Raw genomic sequence first — 23,230 nt, 5'->3', positions numbered from 1 at the left:
GCCGGACCTGAGTTAAACCGACTCCATCTGAACATTGAATGGGATCGGTTGGGCTATCGTGACCTCAGGTTGGACTTTGTAGTAACTAGTGTACAAATATGGCGTTTAATTTACTGTTTAGGGTTTCACCAACTGATGGTGGTTCAGTTGGTAGGATCCTGATCCCGGTATCAAATCCCGCTGCCACAGGGTTGGGGGTTAAGGGAGGGCGATGGGCTACCCCCATTGTGTAGCCCCATGAAGCAAAAAAAAAAAAAAACAAAAAAAACAAAAAAAGGGTTTCAAAACCGTCTTTAAAAGGGCTTGGGCTGCATTTGGATATATCTTTGGGGATTGGAAAATCTGGGTGGAAAGATGGAACATTCTAGGGGTTTTTATGATTCAGTCCACCCTTAGGTGATTGTCAGTCCAAAAATCCCAATATTCTATTGCAAACTCAATCTACCAAACTTGGTTAACTGTGCTTGAATGGACTCAATTGTACTGCTTAAAAACTAACTATAATGTCACTCCCATAGTCCCATCCCTAATTGCAAGCATTAACTCTACCTTCTCTGAACCAATTGATGGTGGTTCAGTTGGTAGGATCTCTCACTCGTAGCAGTGACCTGGTATCAAATCCTGCTGCCACCAGATTGGTAATGCCACACTTATGTCAGCATAATCGCCATTTCTTCTGTAATTTAATCTGCTGGGTTGGTTCAAAAATAAAGAATAAATAACTAATAGGGATTAAAATGAAGATAGCAACTATAAATACCTTCCCAAATTAACTTGGTATCGTTCCTCTTCCTGTCTCATCTTTGTCTTTAATAGGTGCTCAGTTCTCTATGAATTAAACATTTGATATATTTACAACTCGTGCCAGCCACTACCAGTAGGGCTTGAAGTTCAAAACTGCAACTTCCACTAAACTTTGGAATTATATCAATTACAACAAAGACAAAAAATGGGAACAAAGCCTCCATAATTAATAATCAGAATTTTCATACTTTGGGCCACACATTTGATGGTGGAGCTTTCATGCATCTTTGTTGGCAGAATACAATCTCTGAATCATGATCCATCAACATCCTAGCCTAAGTTGAGGAAAAGGTGGCAATATTGGTTCATGTTGCTGCTAGAATTTTTCTGTCTCGCTGTGCTTGAGGACTTTTAATGCTTGTATTGGCAGTCCTTCCTGCAATAAGATCTACTTTATTTCAGCCACAGGGAGAGATTAACTTTGTTATTTCAGACCATCCATCAAATAATAGACATCTGTACATGGTCACCAAATTATTGATATGCATGTGCCACCCCCTAACCTGTAAACAGTGTTTCAGTGGGTTCAAAAACCAAAATGTATTATACAGTATGCATTGGTACACTACAATATTTTGAACTCTGCATCTGCGTTAGCCACAGGTTACTTCCAAGTCCATGTTAGTGACGTATCTTACCAATCATTGGTACTCTCCTGAAATGTTGCCTGAATGAGGGTTTCATTTGCCATGTAAAGACCTTTTGAACCACTACCCTTCCCCATGTAAAATTTTATAGGTTGTCCATCCCCTATCAAAACAAATATATTCAAAATCCATGCTTCACATATGGAAGCAAACACATTTGGGACCTCCATGATTCCACTGATATACCTATTCCATAAACCAAGGAAACATATTCCTCTTCCAATAAAATGAAATGAATCCATGTATGAAATTAATCTTTGATGTTTCAACCAAAATGAAGCAATAAGAAGAAATTAACCAATGACAAGCTTTAGGCCAAGAGAGTCTTTGTTAACTGACCTCCATCTTTTTCTGTTTTTCTTCTGCTACGCCATAGAAGTCTGATTGGTGTGCCAGAAAACCCTGCATCTGAACGTAGTTGTTTTTCCATGTAACGCCGGTAGGTCTCGGAGAAAAGCTTTGCATCATTGACAAAGAAAACAAATGTGGGTGGGCGAATAGCTGCCTGCAAAAAGATATATAGATAGGTCTTGATGCATTTCATAAATACAATACATTTACCCTTATTCCCTTAAGGCAATATGGGGGGAAAATGTTCTGAAAGAGTCACCATGACTACCATAGTATAACGGCATTTAAAATGGTATTAAGCAAAATATAGGGCTGACAAGTGTGAGAATTCATGTTCAAGTCTGGGAGTGGCAACTTTGTGCAAAACGTTCTGAAGGTTAGGTCTTTATCCAGTCTACCCCTCGAAAGACCCCAGATAGCTGGCATCAGCACTGGATAATGGCTTTTTTATTTCTTGACTTTTTTGCAAGTTGAAGGGACTAGAAGGGCCAGGGGCAGGCCAAAAAGCACAAAAGTCAAAGCAGTCATAAATGATTTAAGATTTCATAATTTAACAATGGATATGATATTAAAGAGAACAGAATGGAAAAACAGGGTTGATGCAGCTGACCCCATATACTGGAGATAAGGCCTAGATGATGATGTTGTTATTTCTTGTCTTCACTTCCTAACACTTTTACTGGCACAATCTAAATTTTGAGTTATTTAACTAATATCTGTAACCAGTTATATGTCGGAAAAGTATAATCCATAGACATTATACTTCCTGATAATGGCTAAAGTAAATATTACTGCATTATATTATATAGTCATTTAAATTTGAAACAGTTATTCCTTACATTTGAGATAATTTACACATAAGAAAACCTCTAACTTGACTTTCTTAACATATCCATGCATTTATATTTTGTACCTTTTTCTTATCAATATATATCTGTATCCATAATATGGTTCTTAGAATTTGACTTATCATAATACCCTTGTTACTGAATTCTCTCAAGCAAGCATGTGAAGATATTCTTGAAATTATTGAAAAGGAAAATGTACACTGTAATGTAGTTAAAGCACTGCCTAGTAATTGAACAGGTGATCACCTGATTGTTTTTGGTGATGATTGCTTAGGTGTCCAACTAGGAGCCAAATAACTAATTATAAGTGTGTAACCCATTTCTGTTGATAAGAATGCAGTACATGTACAGCTAAACATTAGGGCTCTTTTCCTTGTTTATGGAAGTATATTATTTAAAAATTAAAATCTTGTTGTTATTTCGGAAAATCAAATGTAAATTGTGGTTTCATCATTACAAATTCAGTATGTCATTTAATAGTTTATAATTAACATGAAATTCCACAATACTTATATATGATTATATACATATTATAAAACATGTGCATATTTAATTATGATTTTTGTCACCTAGGTAACACCTAGTTTTTGTCATCTAGGCATCTAGTCTCCTTGCCGGGTCAAAACACCTTGGTGTTGTCTAGCCGTCTTAACTACAGAGGTATGCAATTATGAAAAAACGGACTTCAACATTAAATTGTTACCAACACATGAAAGGTTGCAGTGATGCATATCGGAAGTACCTGAGTGCTATAATAAACACGTCCTCTCTTGCCACCTCTGGTCCTTGGAGGTGATTTAAAAGCCAATGCCTCATGTATCACTTGATTCAGTATGGAAGTTCCCAACCTTCTTGACCTCTCTTTCTCAACCATACTAGCAGCAGCAATGATCCTGAAGCCAAATTACTAAGATCAATCTCAAGCATGAAAGCATCTCTACAATCTTACGATATTGAAATGGTCTTTGCTGGTTGTTTCCTCTTGTAAGTTTTTTATTTTGTGCATATCAAGACATAATGATAAAAAAGGTATCTACCTGTCCAATTTTTATATTTTTAATTATGCCAAATATATATTCATGCCTGTTTATGCTTTTGGTCAAATGCATGCAAAGGATTGTAAGAATAAATACACACATGTATGGTAAGAAGGGAAAAATTCAATTAATGGGACACAAAGGTGACGCTTCAGGCCAGAATATACCCAGCCTAATCATATTATTCAGAGATTGAGACATGCAAGTCACATGTTGAACCAAGATCATGTTGGCTCAAGTTTGGGCAGATTGGCACACCATGAACAAACACCAAACCCTAAACTAACTAGTTATTAAACATTTTGGGTTTTGCCTTCCAATCCTGGAGAAAGCAACAAATAGGTTGACTGATCCAATCAATCATGCCACCTTTAATAAAACCAAAAGACCAGGAGGTAACTCAGAATACTGTTCAATATTATCCACATGATGAAAGAAAGGTTATAAATATACTTAGCTTTTTTTTTTCTTTTTTATCAGCATCAAAATATGTATACATAATAAATCAGAGTAGAGAGATTTCATAAAAAAGGAAGTAGCACCCTGTAACGCCATTTGACAACTACAACACCTGGATACCTGCATGATGGTGTCGTGGTAGGATATCTTGTCACACTTAAATATTTTTTTGCATAAATTTTGCATTCTACACCTTGCCCATCCATGGCCTCGTTGAATATGGTAATATAGTTTGACAAATATACTTAGCTTTTAAGTTTCAAAAATATGAAAACCAATTAGTAAAAATCAAATATTTATTGCAATGAACTAGATCGTTTCAGGATAAAAAAGAACCCAAGGACATCAAGTTCACTTCTTGAAATCTTACCAAGAGACCTGGCTCAACTTTCATTTCCAGCACCAACTATTAAGTGACGGTGCTTAGATGACCACCAGAGAATACCTTCATATTTTATTCTCTATATTTCTTTCTTTTTCTGTTTTAATTTTATGTTGTTAAGAAGTTCTCATGGAAGGAAAATTCTAGAGAGTTCTCTCACCTTTTTCTTTGGAAAATGAAGGAATATATTCCATGTGGTTAGGAAGAGAATGTGAAGATACATATTAATTGGATTGTAAATGGTCATAAACTTCTCGATTTCTCATGCTATTTTCTTGATGTATAAATTAGAATTTGGAAACAACATATATTTCTCCTGAGATAACAATCTCTCATTTCATAGAAGATTTTAAAGTATTTTGTTGGACTGCAGTACTTTGTTCTTCCAGACAAAATAAATGATGAAAAACTATGCCCAAGAACTGGTCAATAGTACCAGAAAGTTTTCCTGCTAAGTGGTTGATGCATTTTTTGTCTTGGTATAAAGTGTTAAAGTTTGACAATGCAATTCCAAATGATTACTTGAATCAAATAATAAAAGTATTAAAAAATATCTAACTGGTAAAAGGCTAAAAGAGATGGGGTAAGGATTCCTTCATGTCACATTTGTGTGAGAGACAACAAGAAGAAAACATTTTATCTTTTAGTCAGGGGGTGTTAGTGACAGTGGTAATGTGATATTTCTGAGACCAGTAGTAACAATTCAAGGAGAGTGCATAAAGGTATAACGGTGCTTCTATATATATAACATTTTGCCTGGTTTCTTGAAATCATTCCGAATGTGGTAGTTCAGGTTTAGTGTTGAAACTTGAAAGAAAGCAACAAGCCTTGCTCGTGCGAGTAGATAAACGCCTTCACGTGCGAGTGATTTGAACGTGTCTCACCACCAAACTCTCGAACTCTCTTGGCTTCTCGAACGGGTGCTTTCCCCTTTGCTATGTACATTACTGTAGATTTACATTTATTGTATGGGAGGACACATTTCATATTTATTTGTCTTTTTCTTTGCATGACTCACACTTGTCCATCTTTCCCCTTTGCTATCTCTCTTCCTTCTCCGTCTTTCTTCCTACTCTCTCAATATCTCTCTCCCTCTTTTTCCCCTTCCTCCCTTTCTCTTGAACTCTTTCCCCTCATCTCTCTCCTTCTCTGTGATTTGAACCCGTTTCCTGTGTGAAGGCTCTATGGACTGTCGACAACATTCTCCAATGTCAGAAGGTCTGTGACTTTCTCATTGCTCTCGCTTACTTCTCCATCCCTCTGGAGCTCTTCTACTTTGTTAGCTGCTCCGCCATCTTCCCCTTTTGTTGGGTCCTCACTCAGTTCGGTGCTTTCATAGTTCTCTGTGGCTTGACTCACTTCCTCACTATCTGGACCTAGGAGGTTGGTTTGATGAAAAGACAAAAAGAAGGCGAGTCAGTATGTTCATATGCTCACTAGAGAAATCCGCCAGTGTGTTGTATGCAATCTGTGCTTGGTTAAGAGAGTTATTGAGAATGAGAAAAAAAAAGGATTCAACTGTAAGTCCAAGATTGTAGGTTCTGTAAGGAAATCATGCTGTAGGATGGGGCTATTTCTGATAAAAGGCTTTAAAACTGCATTCCAAACTTAAACTGGATTTTCTTGATGATATGCATTCCAAACTGTTCTTTTTTGGGTGGATAATGGATGGGCTTTTGGATTTGTCACCCACAAACATATTTTACAAGGGAGCATTCTCTATACTTAGATTCACTTCAGAATAAGGTTTCTTGGGTGGCTATTCCTCCACCATAGTGGAGAGATTGTACTGGTTTATTTTAATCCCAGCACTAACAATAGTGCAGAGATTATGACTTCATCCAAGAGCCTTGGACTGATATCTAGGCTTTGAACAGGTTGTGGTGGAGGCGACTTTCAGTTTGTGATTTGATATGGGCTACGTGACTAATGATAGTTGGAGTTTAAAGTTTAAAGACATCTCATCAACAAGGTAGGAGTCTTTGTGTCCAGAGTAATCTATTTTCAATTATTTTAGAGGTCCAAATGAAAAGTTTGCCTAGAAAGGAGATAGGTATAGAGTGAGACGCATTGTACATTCCATCCTGGATAGTTTTCATCTATATTTTGGATTTTCTGCTCTAGTGTTGTGCAGGCCCTTTTGCTCCTTCAGCCCACCTCAGGGAATGGGAGTATTTATCTTCTCCTCTATCTGCCATTAATAAAATATTTCTGTTACCCAAATAAATTCTATTACTACAAGGAAAAGAAACTCTGTTGCATACCCACTGAATGAAGGCAAATAGCAACTTGATGCAGCTATGAGAAATGCTGATTCTTAACAGAATATCGGCTGGGTTTTCTTTTTTCATAAGTAAAAAGATCATTACATTTCATTGAAAACAATATTGATAGGCACTGTTACAAGCATCCCAAAAGGAGGCATGAGATGCAGCCTCCCTATTAATTCAAAGTTAGCACTGTAATTACAATTGCGCCCAATACAACTGATCCCTAATTACCCCTTGCTTTGTTAACACATCAGCCAATGCATTTGCCTCCCTTCCCACCCATTGTATACTTAGATTCAACTGGGTTTTATTAGACAGCAGAATTTCTTCAGTTCTTTTTTATCAGTAACTTTAATTTTCATTAAAAATAAAAACATCAAGCAGTTTCTCCATTTCTCTCTACCCTCCAAGGAAAAACAAAAAACATTCACTGAAATGTTGGACAGCTTTCTCAATTGTGCAATGGCTTATTTGAGATGACAATTTCTATGGGGGATCCTCTTGTACTTTTATTCCAAATCTAATAAAATTACCTTACCTTTTTCAGAGAGAGAGAGAGAGAGAGAAAGAACTCAGTAAAACAGCAATTTAAACTGTAAAAGAACACTCAGAAGAAATATAGCATCAACATACATACTTTTCAACACTGTTTCCAGTTGTTGCAGTTGAATAAACAATTGGTGCCCAATCAAGAATGCGGAGCTTCTCCCTAACATCTTGCTCATAGTATGTTGCAGTCTTCTGGTCTTTGTTTGGAATTGTATCCCATTTGTTTACAACAATCACACATCCCTTCCCTTCTTTCTCAATTCTTTCAGCAATCCTGCAATCCTAGGGCATAAAGATAAATAAGAAACTCCATTACATTGAATTAGGAGATAAAAAATCAATGATATGTAATCTGAAAAAAAAAATGAGACTAGTCATATTATTACGACTTAAATGTTATGGTACACTTAAGAGAACCTTATGGGGCAATTATCAAACAAACATATTTTTTTTAGTGAGTATCAAATGTACACACAAAATAAGTAGTAAGTTGTCAGGAAAATAGCCAAAGAAATGCAACATTTAACAAGATCACCACTTCAGTATCCACAACTGCCAATGGTCAAATTGTTTCTAGCATGTGTCTTTAGTCATAATCACCTTTTTTTATCAATAAAAAATAACTTTCACCAAGAATAATAGAAATCATTGTCAACTATGCAGTTGCTTAGATTGATGCTATAACTGACCTCTATTGTAAGGTGGTGATAAGATTAATTAAAAATAAGCATAATTTCTTTAATGTAACATAAGCAGAGAAAAGAAACATATGTGAAGATACAGATGGTCCTAAAAGGTCTAAATGCAATACAATTGATGAGAACTGAAAATTAAACTTTAGGAATAGTGGTTGTTGCAAATGGCTTTAGCTTCTCTAATATGGTATCTCACAAGACCTCCCTATCCACCCAATTACCTCTTTGAAATCTCCTTCAACCTCTAGTCTCTCATAGCCGATGGAAACAGACAGCCCAACCCTTTAAATAAAGAGAACAACTCAAACTGAATTGAATTTCCATTGCCAATAGGGCAATAGGACCTAACACCTGTGAAGGAATGGGATATCCATCACATGGATGCCCAAGTCTTGCGGAATGGATTGGGCGAATTTCAAAAATTTTCTCCCATCCTTGCAAGGGCATCGAATTCCCTATTTTAGAAAAACATATTTTTCAATGATCAATCTTGAACCATGAACCAAACCAGATCTGAACCAAAAGGAGTAGGAGGAATGGTGTACCTGATACGGAGAATTAGTATCTCCCAATGGAAGTGTTCACGCCCAAGGAAGGATCCAAAGACTGCTCCTACTGAAGATGGCGCAGTGCAGGATGGAGTAGAATCAACAATGTTCTTCAAAAGAACTTGACCCTTCGCAAGAATCAACTGGATGGCTTGTGAGTACAGCTCCAATCAATCTTTTCCCAAAAGATTGGTATCAAGATCAGATCTTGATTTCTCCCAAGAACTGGAGATCGAACTGAAGGTAATGGCGGCGGCAGGAAGGAGGCGGCAAGAGAGATTTTGCAGAGGTTGCAGAAATCTCTCTTCTGTGATTTCAGCTCTGAAGACAAGAGTCTTAGGTTGCATGTCTAAAGGCTGCCGCCCCCTCCTCCTTTTATATATTTAAAGGGATCAGCTCCTAATCCTATTAGGAGTTGCTGATCCAAATTATATTTGGATTAGAAGTCCCTTTAAGTGATAAGGGAGAACCCTTATCTTATTTGCATATCAGATCAACCATCTCCTAATCTAATTAGGAGGCTTCCAGATCTAAATCTTATTTAGATCTTGGACTCTCTATGTGGATAGAGTTTAGGCCCAATCCTATCAGCTGATCCATCTCAGAATTCGCCCCCTTTAAATTGACTGATCAAATCAGCCTAGTTCGAAATGGGCTTAAGGCTCATTTAAGGTTATGTACTCACTTAGCCTTCCAAACTGTTGCCCAGTTGGGCTTCCTTGTATGGCGTGGGACCCAAACATTGATCTACACATCAGCCACATGGGTTCAGCCCAGCCTTTGTTACAAGGCCTGGCCAAATACACTGTTATGGACAGTGCACCCCCTGAAACCCATCTTATGGGCTCTATGGGCCCAACACTTACCCTAAGTAGTCCCTGGGCCAAGCCACCTTGTAACACCCAGGGACTGTGGGCAGATGCAAGATTAGCCCATCAGGTATTATCCTCAATGGTCTTACACTTAACCTCTCAGCCCATAATGATCAAACACTGCCCGACAATGGAGGACCTCTCCCTCGACTACAAGGAACAGTGTTGCACTCTCTATTTACATGGATCCCGGGAATTAAAATCTTTTGCAAATCATTTCGAAACCATAACATATATATATATATATATAAATATATTTTGCAAAACAAAATCTCAACAATTGAAATCGGCTACCGGCAGTCTTGGTTTCCATCAAAGAGAGTGCATCCCCGATCATTACCTTTGTCCGACAAAGGGGCTGATCCTATCACTATGATTACCCACTCAGATGAATTCTCGGATTGTCCCAACATACCCAGGTTTTGACCCCCGCTAAGGATCTCACTGATTGGTACATCAAAAACAGCCCAATCCGACACCTAGTGTAGTATCATAATCGAGTCTAGGGGTCAGGTGTAACTTTCCAGTTTTGCCCATCCATCTCCAAGGTCCAGGGCAATACTAGAAATCTGGTTAGGTTCAAAGGTTCTATTAATCCTACACTGCATGTGCTTCGGGTCTCACCCTGGTAGCTGAGACAAGCCACCCCAACAGTTGGCAACACACCAGTGTCAACCTTGGTAGGATAAATCTCCCCAGACTTACCCAATGGCTGCAAACATTCTAAACTAACACAAGTCTCATTAAGTGTCCAGTTTAAGGGTATTACACAGAAACACACCACAGGAACATGAATCAAACGTGTACTTTATTCATTTACAATAAATTCATAATGTACATATTTATGATTGAAGCTAAGGGCATACAACTGTCTAACAACCTGAGTATATTAGAAAGATTTCACCATCTTGATTCCTAAAGCCAAGCCCTTCTTTTTTTCTGTTTTACTATTTTTTTGAAAGGTCTCCTAAAAGCCCCTCTTATGCCTGATCAGGGGCGGAGCTAGAATTTTTTCTTGAGGGGGGCCAAAACCTAAATAACATGGATTGGGGGGGGGGAGCTAGGAAACACAGGTAAGGGGTCAAAATATAAGTGGAATTTAAATGAGTTTTATGGGAATTTTGAAGGCATGGGGGGGGCATGGCTCCCCTTCGCCACCCCTGGCTCCACCCCCGTGCCTGATCTTCCTAGGATTTCCTAATCTGTAGCTATCAAAGTTAAGCTTGATGTGATTAAATTGAGGAGGAGAGTGGAAGACCAAGAATAGACATCACTCTTCTAGATGAAGAGGGGGGCACCATATTCCATCTCTGAATTATGCCATCTGTACCAAAAAATGTGGAACTCTTCTACTATTTTTAGCCAATATGCTGCTCTTACTATAATGTTTTCAGTCCCAGTGTCTTTCCATGGGACAACTCATCAAATATTTGAGCATTTCTTTCTTCTGACACTGACCATAAAAGAACTGCAGCTCTAAGACATCATCATGATTTTACCTCATCTTTTAGGATAAAATAAAAAATTAGAGCCTAAAGAAGCTATTAATCTGAGCTAACAGAGCCACCTTACACCACAAAGATAGGGAAAAATGCTCCCAAATTCTATTAACAAAAGAGCAGGAGAATAGCAAATGATAAATGGTTTAATAGGCTTGCTTACAAAGGATACATCTATAAGGAGAAAGGGGGCAGTTCAGTTATATTCTTTGGAGGGCTTCTTAAGGATCGATTTTAAGATGAATTACCTCCTAGCAAATGGTAAGTAGTTCCTCTCTTTGTTATTTTTGTGATCCTTTTTTTTTTTTTGGTAAACATCTTATTTTTGTGTACATGTCTATAAATTTGGAGTCTACATTTTGCACTAGTTATGTTTAGTTAACTAGGGTAGATAGACAAGGAGGTACGCCATGTATGGTTTATGGGTAAACACAGGAGTATAAATAATGGAGAAATTAAGATCTTTTGCTAAAGGATATACCACCACAACCATTTTCCATATATATTTTAGTTATTGAGAAGTAAAAGACTGGATGGGTATTGACCATGGCATTAGAATGGGTTGAATGAATGCAAAGGTGTACTTCTGGAGATGTATCGTTGATACATACCAATTGAACTGAAGGGATAATTTTATAAGGTCGCTATAAGAATAGTCACACTTCATAAAATAGAATGCTGGGTACCCAATTAACAAGGTCCATAGAATCAGGATAGCTCGGAAGTTGAACATTTGGCAAGACTATGAAGGACAAAATAAATAGAGAATGAATTCATGGAAATCTAAGGCAAGTCCCAATAGGTGATGGGATGAGGGGTCATCATCTAAGATTTGGTCCCATGTATTGGAGATAATTGACTGAATACATGGAATGCAGTAGTTGCACCATAAGCTATACTTTAATGTTATATGCATCATACTGTCAATAAGCCAAGCATTGCATTTTAACTTTTCCACAGAAACAAACTACAAATTTCAACTATTTCAAGAATAAAGCTTCAGCTGACTTTTGTGTAGAAATGCTAGCTATCAGAATTTGTCATGTATGCAGAGATTATGCAATAACACTAAACAAACAAGAAAGCCTGTCAAAATAAGATACCTATAAGCAGAAACAGTAAATCTTAAGGTCCACACAAACTTTGAGACACTAGAAATTAGTAATTCCTATATCGCAATAGATACAAGAGTGCAGGCATGTGCTGAAAAGACTAAGTGATCAAGAAATGGTTGATTTTGTAACTGAAGACATTGCATTCAACACAACAGCAAGTCATATCTGCTCCTTAGAATAATTATTTATAATAATTAAATTATTGGCATGGGAAAGACAATTTTCCTTCATATATTAGCATATGTTGCACTCGATCAAAGGAAGAAAAAGTTTCATACATGTTTATTGGTGAGAAGCATTATAGATAGTCTACATCCAGGCATAGCTTCTATAATCAAGCCATTATGGGCAAAGTACCTGTTCTGTTATACAGGCGATGGCCTCAATAACAAGAGCCACAACATCTGAACGTCGAATGGCACGGAATGCTCTGTTCACAGATAAGGCCTCTGTGGTGCTGCCTGATGAAGCTACAGCTGCTCTCCTTCTAATACCCGCAGTATCAATAAGGCGGAACTTCTGCAAATGTTTCTAGCAAATCATGATTCTGAGAAACTAGAATAAGAAACAACTGTCATATACTGTAAGCCCTTCCCTGCTCCAGTAAACTGACTAATAAGATTCTGAGAAACTAGAATAAGGAACAACTGTGAGATACTGTATGCCCTTCCTTGTTCTAGTAATCTAACATAAATACTTTAGTGGAAAAATACCTAAAGGGAGCTAATTTGCATGTATCTGTGCCCATGCCGGAGCAAAAACTGGTTGTCATTTAAGGGAACTAAATTTCATACTTGACTTTGTATTTGTTTGATGTTACAAATTGCTAGAAGCTTAAACATCATCTCATATATACAAGGTTATCACTCCCCTTATCTTAAATTTGAATAGATGGACTCAAATAAGCATGAGAGCATGAAATTACTGCGCACATATGACATTCATGACCATAAAAGCAACTCCAATTTTCAAGGCTTTGATAAAAAGGAATCCAAAGACGAAATCTGAACTCAGAAAATGTTGTCAAAGGTAAAGGTAATATTAGAGATTTTAACATGATAATGCAATATAGCTTCCAATCTATGTCACATGAAAAGTTCAAAATAGATTCCTCATCCATGTCAGACACTACAATATTATAAATTCCATGTCTGACACCTTGTTCATGCTGTGTCCATAACTCATATCATGTCTATAACCCTATATAACACGGGGAATACATTGCATAGCTGAATAGAACAAATTGTGCACCATATCAATAAGTTCATGCATAAGAAGTTGAAGTGATCTCCCAAGATGCCCAGATACAGATATGGATACATGAAATGGGGATGCACTTCTTTTTCTATAGGGATCCATTATGTAGATGTGGGTACGAATTTACCATTTAATATGGTGGTACTGCACCTTTTATAATTAGTTTTTAGGCTAAACGTCATTTCTAGAAACTTGCAATGTTGTCAAGCTTAATCAGATGTCCAAAATACCACAATTTTTCCATGGTATGATCAGTTAAAATATAACTAATATTTTTAGAAGTGTTATGCCATAAATTATCATGCTTACATAGTATCCAGTGCTAAATCGGGTTACATATCATGTTCTATATGGGTAAGCTGAGCATGTATAGGATCTGCACATGACAGATGATCACTGGGTAAGATGGAGACAGATTGTTGTTTGGTTTTGACACTTCATGGTTTCAGGTGCAGAGCAATCATTGGGATACAAATTTGTTTTCTTTTACCCCTTACAAGTGCACCATACACTGCAGATATGGAACATTGTGTCTTTGGTATGGGTCTCCCATTGGTCAGTATAGGTTAGTTTCATGTATGACATTATGAGGCACCTGGTATAAAGAAAAAAAATTACCCTTAGCATTTTACTTCAGGTGCAACATATCTAAATTAATTTTTCAGTTTTCCTCCCTACATATGCATTCCATTAATTGACATTATCCATTCAATGAACTTGAAGTTAATTCAGGGAAAGATGGAAACTATGGGTGAAACCTACTAAAGTTCCATAAGCCCCATCTAGGATTTTGATGAATTTTTGCCCAGAATTCCTTGCTGGCAGACCCAAGAATGTTCAATATATCAGTTTTGATTTGATTCTTCACTGATGAAATCCCTTAGCCTTCCTCTCAGGCTACCATGGTGGATCATGTTTATCTAACCAGGTTGCCTCTGCATCAACCATCAACCAACAATAGAGTCGAGATATGCTTTAAGAAATATCACATCGAAATTCTTATAATTCTATACCATATTGGTTCACATGCTTGCATACAAGAAGAGATTATGTAAGTTTGTTGCTATCCTGATTTCATTCAAGTGAAGTGTGGCTATATTGAGGCTTTCAGCAGGTCAGTGTTGACATAAGTCATTCATACAACATCGGATAATTCTGGTAAGTTAATTAAAGACTTCCAACCAGCAGGGCATATTTTAGTAGCAAGCTAACCTGACCATCTGGTGCAGTAAATTCAGTATCAATAGCATCACGAGTAGTTCCACTGATTGGGCTAACAATTGTTCTATCCTCTCCAAGTAATGCATTTAAAATGCTACTTTTACCAACATTTGGACGGCCAACAATAGCAATAGCAGGAACATAATTTTCTTCTTCACTGGGAATTTCTACGCCCTGCATGGGTTAAAGATGCTTTAGCATTAACATGAAAGGATATGCACATAATTATTAATGTTATAACAGGCAAAAGAGGAGTGAAAGTCTGTGCCTTTACCAGTGCAGGTAGATACTTATAAGTGATGAATCAAGTATCTACTGAAGGATGTAGAGAAGGTAGCTAATGGGTTAAGGAATATAAGTTATCAACAGGAAAAGCAGTGGTGGCTCTGGTAGGGAAGGACTCCATCCTCATATGAGAATTTTTTTCCCATAAGTTGTCATGGTTTCTGATCTATCATGGAAGAAATCTAAATTTTCGTTCTTTTGACCAGTGATTTTGTTGTGTGGATCCCATGGATATTGGTAGACAATGGAGGTGGGGACTTAGTAAAAGGGTCAGAGGATTTGTTGAGGTTTAGACAGCCATGCTAGTTGGTTGGGTACAGTTATAGGCTTCTTGTCTCTAGTCTGAAGGCTGGCTCTTCCAACATCTGAAATCATGGCTTGATCTTCTCTCAGGAACCTTCTGGGTAATCATGGATCACTTTTCTGAAGTAATATGGGCATTAATTTGTACATTTTTGTATACTAACCAACTTGGAGTTTTTTTTTTTTCATATACAGGGTGTTCAATAAACACTTCTCTTGCTGCAAATACTCTATTTTGTATACTAACATATGTTATCAGAAGCAGATAAATTGATTCTGATGTTGCGTCAAGTAGTTTCACAATAAGGAATTTGGTTCTCGTAGCCCAAATCATTATTGGGACTATAAGGGATCAAAGGGATCAATGATACCATAGCATGCCCCCTTGATTAAAACTGTTACAATTGGTGTACCAGATTTAGGAATGGTGAAATCCTGATAACAGTCAGAACAATCATAGAATAAGAATCTTTTGTATGGTGCAAACACACTAGAAATTTGGATGGCCCTTAGGCTGTGTTTTGTTCTTTTTGTGCTTGTTTGTACATCCACTCATGTACACCACCACCACCCTTTTTAGCTATTATTGAATGAATATACATGTTACCTCTTCTCAAAAAAACCAAAGATAAATACATAAATAAATCATACGATCATAATATGTGTTTATGGAATCAAATACCTCAACTTTTTTCAGTTCTGAACAAACAAGATCAAGAAGTTCTCCGGTTCCTGTCCCTGATACAGCAGATAACGGAAGTGGAGAAAACCTGGTTCATCAATAATAAATGCGTGTACTTTTATCAGGACCACACAGATTATGAAAATAGGCAATATGAAGTTGCATTTTTCCAATCTCCGAACCAGATCAATAGATGCCATTTTCAGAGACTAATGAATAGTTAATGCAGCAAAAAGACGCCCTATATAACAGTTGCAGAAAAAAAAAAAAACATGCCAAGATACAACAGTTGCATCCACAAATTGTTGTATGCATCAACCATCTATGGACTATGTCCACATTGGATGCGTTCTGCGTGTTGTCCAGTTTTACTACTGCATGTTTGATGTCCATAGGCTCTTTGCTTGACATGTAATTTGGTATTCAAACAATCACAGAGGGTTAGATGCCACTGGGTGTAACCAGATAAATATGATCAACACTAGCATTGTAATATCCACCAAATTGAATCCACAATAATAACTTGAGAACTTATTTAGTATTTTCTTGATAAATGATTATTGTAATTAAACTGAGGGCAAATTTCCCTTGGGGAAGAGGCAATTATGTTGGAACAAAAACAAACTTAACATTTACAAATGAACCCTCCTATTATAAGCTAAAAGAAGAATAAAAAATGATGCTGTCACACACCCTTCGAAACTGATCCATCCTAAAGCCTACAAAATTTTTGAGTCACAGCCCATTGTACAAGTCTTTTCATGACTAATCCAGTATAGCAAATAGTTCAAAAAGCTTCGGGGCAGCAGGCCATGGAGATACTAAAGAAAACTCAAACCTCAAATATTCAGTATGTACAGAAACAATGTTGATGCAGAGTTAAAATGTTGAAGTAGATGAATATTTGTAATAGGCCTCACAAACCATCTTTGGTCCCACAATCCAACTCAAGCCCATAATACCTGCTAGCCCATGGACTTAGAGGAGGTACAAGTTCATGATATCTTCAAGTGAAACGCAAGGATTACAAGCTTATGCCCATTACTGCAAGCCCAATTTGATGGCATGCATGCTAGTTGTCCAAGTCACATGGACCTATATGTAGAATATTCTCTTAAATCAAACCTTACAGATTTGATGTCTCTGCAAATATTTAGATAGCCCTAAAAATTTAGATAGGACATTGCAGGGTCTTTCTAGTTGCAAGTAATTTCTTAACATTTAGGAAAATGAATGTTGGATGGATCTCAAAGACATTTAGTGCATTTTCCATACAAGATGTGTAAAAAGCAAGTTCCTATTTAAGACAACAAATGAATGATTTATTTTCAGTTTATTACTTGTTACTTGTTTGTTTCTGATACTTAACTCTTGAAGATGCCAATTCCTTCAAATCCAGGTGCCAACTCCTAGATTTTCTTGTTGGTTCTGGTTCTAGTATGACTTGTATTTTCTTCCTTTATTTCTATGATATTCTGTTAAACTTCCTCTTTTTTTATATATAAATGAACTCTCTTTTTACTGATAAAAGAAAATTCTTTATTTATTTGGGGTCATAGCCCACGGGGTCAGGGGACTCAGTGATGGCAGATCTACTCCTATAGGCACCGCAAAAGTCATTCTCTATGGGCTACAAGGGTCCTCGTTAAAGGATATATCCAGATTGTTGTTGATAGGATGCGTGAGAGATTCAGATGATCTTGGAGGTTCAGTTGTCATATGAAAGATGTATGATCTCTGACTGCCAAAATGAGCCCCTCTCATTTAAATGGGTCTTCAGATTTCCAAGTTCAATATATGCCAATGATAGTCTTGTTGGGAGGATGGGGACAGAAATCAATTGCATCATGACTTCACTAATGCTTATTGAGCTGAAAACATGACAAGAGACATGGAAGAAATATCTAACCCCAATGACCAAAATTCAGATGCCTGCATGATTCCTTTGCGTGGAGATTCACATTTGTTCACAGCAAGAATAATACTTTTGTTTGAATAGTTCTTACGGAGCCAGTCTGCTATTTCCATGTCAGCTGCTGTTAGACCTGCCTGTTCAGGATTCATTATATCATCTTTGTAGCATTGAATGAAATTTATTAGACCAATCATGAAATCAAGAACCAAACAAATTAATAAACAGATTTAGAGAGAAAGAGATTATTGTTCTTTACAAACACCAAAGTTTCAGATCATAACGTCCAGGAAATGGTTGGTCAAAACTATAAACAACTCTTGCTATAGTCTAACAAGAACTCAAATAATTAACTATCCAATGTCCAGGATTTGTTGGCACTTTACATTTGCATGTTTAACTAGGATTACTGAAAACGTTTAGTAGGGGTCATTACTTGGTTTAATGATAAAATCTGTGGCCAACAAGTGTAAAAGTGCAAGTTTATTATGCCTGAGAGCAGCCATTTTTTGCAAAAATACCAGATATTAGGTCATTATCCAATTAAACCCTCCCAAGATAGTTTGGATCTGCTAACCACAAAACGCTGGCCATCCTGGCTACAAGATACTACAGCTGCACACCAGGAACATCTTCCCATGAATAACACCATAAAGTCCAAGAGATGTTCCCAATGTGCAACTATAGGATCTTGTGGTTAGCAGATCCGGACTCCTCCCTAGATCCCAGATAGCAGGGACCATAATTGAGTAAAGACTTGAGGATGTGTTAACTATTCTGGATGAAAGATATTGAGAGTTTTGGAAGGAGGAAAGTCCAAAGAAAAAATTTCAGTTAGACATTTTTACATTGCTCCTGAAAGAGAGGCAATTGACTTGGGTGACATTCAGGGATGGTGTATTTCTCTTCTATTAAGCCATTCATTAGGCTGCTTTTTCTTAACAGGTCCACTATTGATCATCTAAATAATAGGAGAATGCAACTTTGTAACAGATGCATCATGTGGAAATCTGCAGAGGACAGAGTGTCATCTTTCTTCATTTCTAGAGTATCTCTTTCCTTAGGGAGCTCTTTTGCTCTCTTTTAGAGAAACCCAAGATGAAATACTGAACTATTTTGAGTCGCAAGCTTCTTCATGGGGCCTTCAGAACCTCAAATCTTATGTTATAGGCTTTTTGAGGTAGATGGATTTTCTTCCCCTTCATTGTGCCATTACTTAGAATTCATGGAGGACAGTACTTGAGATTTGCATATCTTCTGTTTCATTATTTTCATATATTTTCCATGATTTTGGACATTTCTTTTCCACATCCTTTAGAAGTTCCAATGAGGTGATTTATTCACTTTACACAAGTATCATAGATAGGTCTTGTTTATGCAAGACCATTTTATCAAAAGGGAAAGAAACAGAAGTACAGAAAAGCAGCTTGCTATAAATTATCAAGGAAACGATATAATAGTTTGACAATACCTGGCCATCAACAAGAAATATTATAACTGATGCTTCTTCAACAGCTGCAGTAGCCTGTCTTTCAATCATTGAGGGCATCCTAGCAACAGCGGCCTCCCTAGAAGCAAGTGGAATTTCATCCATACCAATGGTTTTTGTAATAGCCAATTCATCCATTACATTAGCCTGTGATTTTGAAACAGTGAGAACACCTCCAGTATCTACTACCATGAATTCATGGTCTCCCCAAAATGATCTACCATACAAGCGGTCTCTAGTAACACCAGGTTCATCCACTACTATTGCTTTATTACCCTACAAGCATTTCAGAGTAACTTTAACTCTCAAACTAATAAAGTTAAAAATAAAAGTTAAATTCCTATTCAACTATTAAAAGGTATACGGATAGACAAAATTAAGAAATAAAATTGATGAAAATAGAAAATACCCCCACAAGACGATTAAATAATGCTGATTTTCCAACATTTGGCCTTCCAACAATGGTGACCCTTGGAAGAAGATGATCAGGGATCTGCAGGTAGAACATAGAAGGTCTGTGAATCATAGGCATCAAAGTTATGCTACTCCCAAATAATAATGGGATTCTTTTTAAGTACCAAAGTGGCCACCAAATATTATGCAAATAAGAGATAACCAGTTAAATAACATACCATGTAAGGAGTCTAATATCTAAGATAATCATCATTTGATAATTTCTCACTACTTCAACCCATGTCCTTTTTGATCTGCCTGCCCCTAGCTTTTCTATCCAACTTAATTAGCAATAGATCACTCCTTACTGGTTTCATAGATGGTCTTCTCTGGATGGTCCAAAACCATCTAGTCTACTTTCCCTCATTTTATCACCTATTGGAGCTACTCCTAGGTTCCCTCATGAACTCTTAAATTTTCAAGCTCTCAATCCCAAGGTTATTTGGCATTTCAGTATATATATATATAGAGAGAGAGAGGGATAGATAGATAGATATAGATATATATATATTATCATGACCAATCTGATTCAATTGCAACCATCATGCGTCATCTACTGAGAAGATGCTGAGAGAGGAGCAAAATTTAAAAGAAAAAAATTTTCAAACTGGAAGAGTAGCAATCCTCATTTATGCACATCCATGTTTATCTGCTTTTTCTTTTTGGGGTGGGGATGTAACAATATCACACTCATTAACACAATTGTAGTTGTAACCAGGTTCTCTTCAAACCTAGAGTTAGTATAGTTTATTTAGCTTGGAAACCCTCCATTTCTCTAGTAACAATACTTCCTTTTGATATCCTATAGCATTGTGTGGAAGGGATTTTAATCTTTTTTGTTCTTTTTTTTTTTTTTAATGAAGGGGCTAACTTGTAATGACATTAGTATAAAATGGTTACATGCAATTTTTCCACCTTCAACATTCAACTCTTTTCTCCTATCTTCTCCTTTCTCTTTTTCATTAAATCATCAAAAATCATCAAAGACACTTGCAACTTGGTACCAGAGTTCTCAAGCACTGTCTTACCTTGTTATTCCTAGGACTACCAAACAGTTACTCAATGTTCATGTATCTAAGATTCTTGATGTGAATAGTTGGTTACAGACCAGGCAGTTAACTTAATTGGTGTGTTTAGAGATCTCTTATCTGCAGTGTACTCAATTGGTCATCTCATCTAGATCAAGATTTTGGCTTCACTCCCTTTATCACCGAATACTATTGTCTATAGCAATCAAAATAGTAGCAATATGAAACTTACTAACGTGTTATAAAAACATATTTGTTAGAGAAAACCAATGGATGAACATTTTCCAGGAAGGCAGGAAATAAATGCTTACTAACATTTTTACTGGAACTTTTCGGCCTCCTTTTCTTGCCACTTTGCTTTTGACCATTTGTCACATCTTCTAAAAGAATCAGAACATAAACAGGTTAAATTTTTTTTTTTTTTGGATCAATATAAACAGGTTAAAATTCACGTCTCAAGTTGACAATATAAAAAAAAAGGACAAAAACTCGTCTCTTGTAATTATTTTCTTTCTTTCCCTTGTTGTAACCAAAAAGATGGACAACAAAAAATAACAAACCAAGCAAGAAGCAACGAAACAGTTACTTGCATTTTTTCTTAAAACAATATATAACATTTCATTCGCATGTAACTATGGAAATTCACATGCTTCAATTTATGAGGCACCAAAACACAGAGATATTAAACTTGAGCATGAAACAATTGCATAAACGTGGATATTAATTGGTGACATAAGTAACCATTAGCTCCGTTTGTGTCAGATGCTTTTCTTTTTCCTTAGGCTCAGTTTGGAAGGAGTACAAATACAAATATGTACAGTGCAAATACATACAAAATACAAGGTTTTGCACTCAACAAATTTGTATTTGTATTCCTTCCAAACTGAGCCTTACCAAAATTCGAGGGAAAAGCATTTCCAACTGAAGGTGTACAAAGAATAAATAAATAAATAAAAATAAAAATTAAAAAACCTCAGTATGTCGATGTCAACCTATACGAAGTAAAGAATAATTTGCTCGGATGGTGTTGATGACGACACAAAGTAAAGCAGAGGAATATATATAAAGAACTATAAATTTTAGCACGTAAACAAGCGAATTATCTAATGAGATGAAAATACCAAAAATATGAAAAACAGAATTTGCTTAGTGCGTCAAAGTTAAAATACCAATTGTTAGTTCACTCGATAGAGAGAATGCATACTCTCTAACAGCATCTTTTGCCTCCTTTTCGAATTCTTCAATATCAAAGGAATCAGTAACAGCATCATCTGTTTCCTCATCAAAAACACCATCAGAGTCTCCCACTTCTTCCTCCTCCTCTTCTTCCCTTTGGGCAAGAAATTCACGTTCACATGACCGGAAAACTCTCTTTGGACGATTCCGGCATAGCACCAGGTTAGATTTTTCGACGCAGGAGAGATTGGATGAAGAATTAAGATAGAAAAATGGTAATAAATTCGAATTTGAATTTCTGTATGGAAATTGAGGAGAAAAAGAGGACGTAGAGATTTTTGAGACCCTAGAAGTGGTAGAAGTGAAGGAAAATCTTTCACACAGAGAAGAAAATGTACAGAGCTCGCGGACTGACATGTTGAGCGCTTCTTAGCAACGAGAGGATGGTGGTTTTGCAATTTTATCCTCACCCGGACTCTCAAAGGCGGGGAATCATGAAGGTGCGCATACCTCCACATAGGGATCCATTTAAAAGCGTGCACCCGATTCCGGATTTGCTACTCGCGCTCCTTAGACCAATCTCACAGCATTTGAAGATCCTTAGACCAATCTCAAAGCACTTGCAGATGTAGATCTGGAATATCTCCCTACTTATAAGTCATCATTCACGCGAGATGTTCTCGATGCATGGCTGCAGCGTGCTGTAAGGTTGGTGTGAATACTGTCGACGTAAAACTTCACTCCGGTTTAGTTTGATGTATTTGGATGGAGTGGGATTTTACATCGTGAATCAATGTAAAACCTCGTCATACATAAAATTTTACATCGATAATCAATATGAATATTATATTAATTTTATGGATATAAAACTTTACACTTTTTTATCAAGATTTTCAAAATATAACAATCACTTATTATATGGTTCAGTATAAAATGTCATTAATGTATTTTTATATAAATGCCATTAATGTATTTTTATATTGATGACATTTTAAAACGGATCCAAACAAAGCCTTAGTAAAGGTTCCATGAAGTGTGATTTTATATTTAATAAGTTGTATTTACCAATTATCATTATGTGCAGTCAATTTTGTTGCATGATGCAGCAGTGATGCACCAGACATGATGGACCTTCTAATTACTTGTGAGCATAATCCGTTGCCAATAAAGTGATAACTTGGGCAAAACTTTTCCAGGTTATGTACTTGCTAGAAAGCACAAAGACTAATAAAATTTCTCTTTAATATGTGGGCGTCCAGATTGTCACATACCAGCAAATTTAGGTTTCATGATTATGAACTCCCAAGTTATAATGGTCAAAGTTTATAGCATTTATAAAAGAAAAAAA

General features: G+C 36.6%; 1 protein-coding gene across 4 annotated transcripts; it reads right to left on the bottom strand.

Moving 5' to 3' along the window:
• Positions 1 to 732: 732 nt before the first annotated feature.
• EMB2738 (GTP-binding family protein) lies at positions 733 to 22,442 on the bottom strand. 4 transcript variants are annotated; one of them, XM_088955279.1, is made up of 12 exons: positions 21,876 to 22,442; positions 21,022 to 21,083; positions 19,635 to 19,718; positions 19,208 to 19,501; positions 17,734 to 17,873; positions 15,825 to 15,912; positions 14,546 to 14,728; positions 12,434 to 12,595; positions 7,436 to 7,629; positions 3,393 to 3,543; positions 1,791 to 1,956; positions 733 to 1,192 (listed from the first exon to the last, which is right to left on the bottom strand). In XM_088955279.1, the coding sequence occupies exons 1-12, from the start codon at positions 22,297 to 22,299 to the stop codon at positions 1,110 to 1,112; spliced, it is 2,031 nt and encodes a 676-aa protein (XP_088811405.1). In that variant the 5' UTR covers positions 22,300 to 22,442; the 3' UTR covers positions 733 to 1,109. The 4 variants fall into 4 exon arrangements, with proteins under 4 accessions (XP_088811405.1, XP_088811404.1, XP_088811406.1 ...); XM_088955278.1 differs by having other exon boundaries at positions 21,022 to 21,086; positions 21,876 to 22,441; XM_088955280.1 differs by having other exon boundaries at positions 733 to 1,180; positions 21,022 to 21,086; positions 21,876 to 22,441.
• Between the last annotated feature and the right edge of the window lie 788 nt (positions 22,443 to 23,230).

The sequence above is a fragment of the Nelumbo lutea genome, chromosome 7 (genome assembly GCF_056320005.1).
Source record: "Nelumbo lutea isolate HS-2025 chromosome 7, American lotus-T2T, whole genome shotgun sequence".
Lineage (NCBI taxonomy): Eukaryota > Viridiplantae > Streptophyta > Magnoliopsida > Proteales > Nelumbonaceae > Nelumbo > Nelumbo lutea.
Note: the sequence above shows the minus strand (reverse complement) of the source record. Positions and strands in the feature narration are given on the sequence as shown.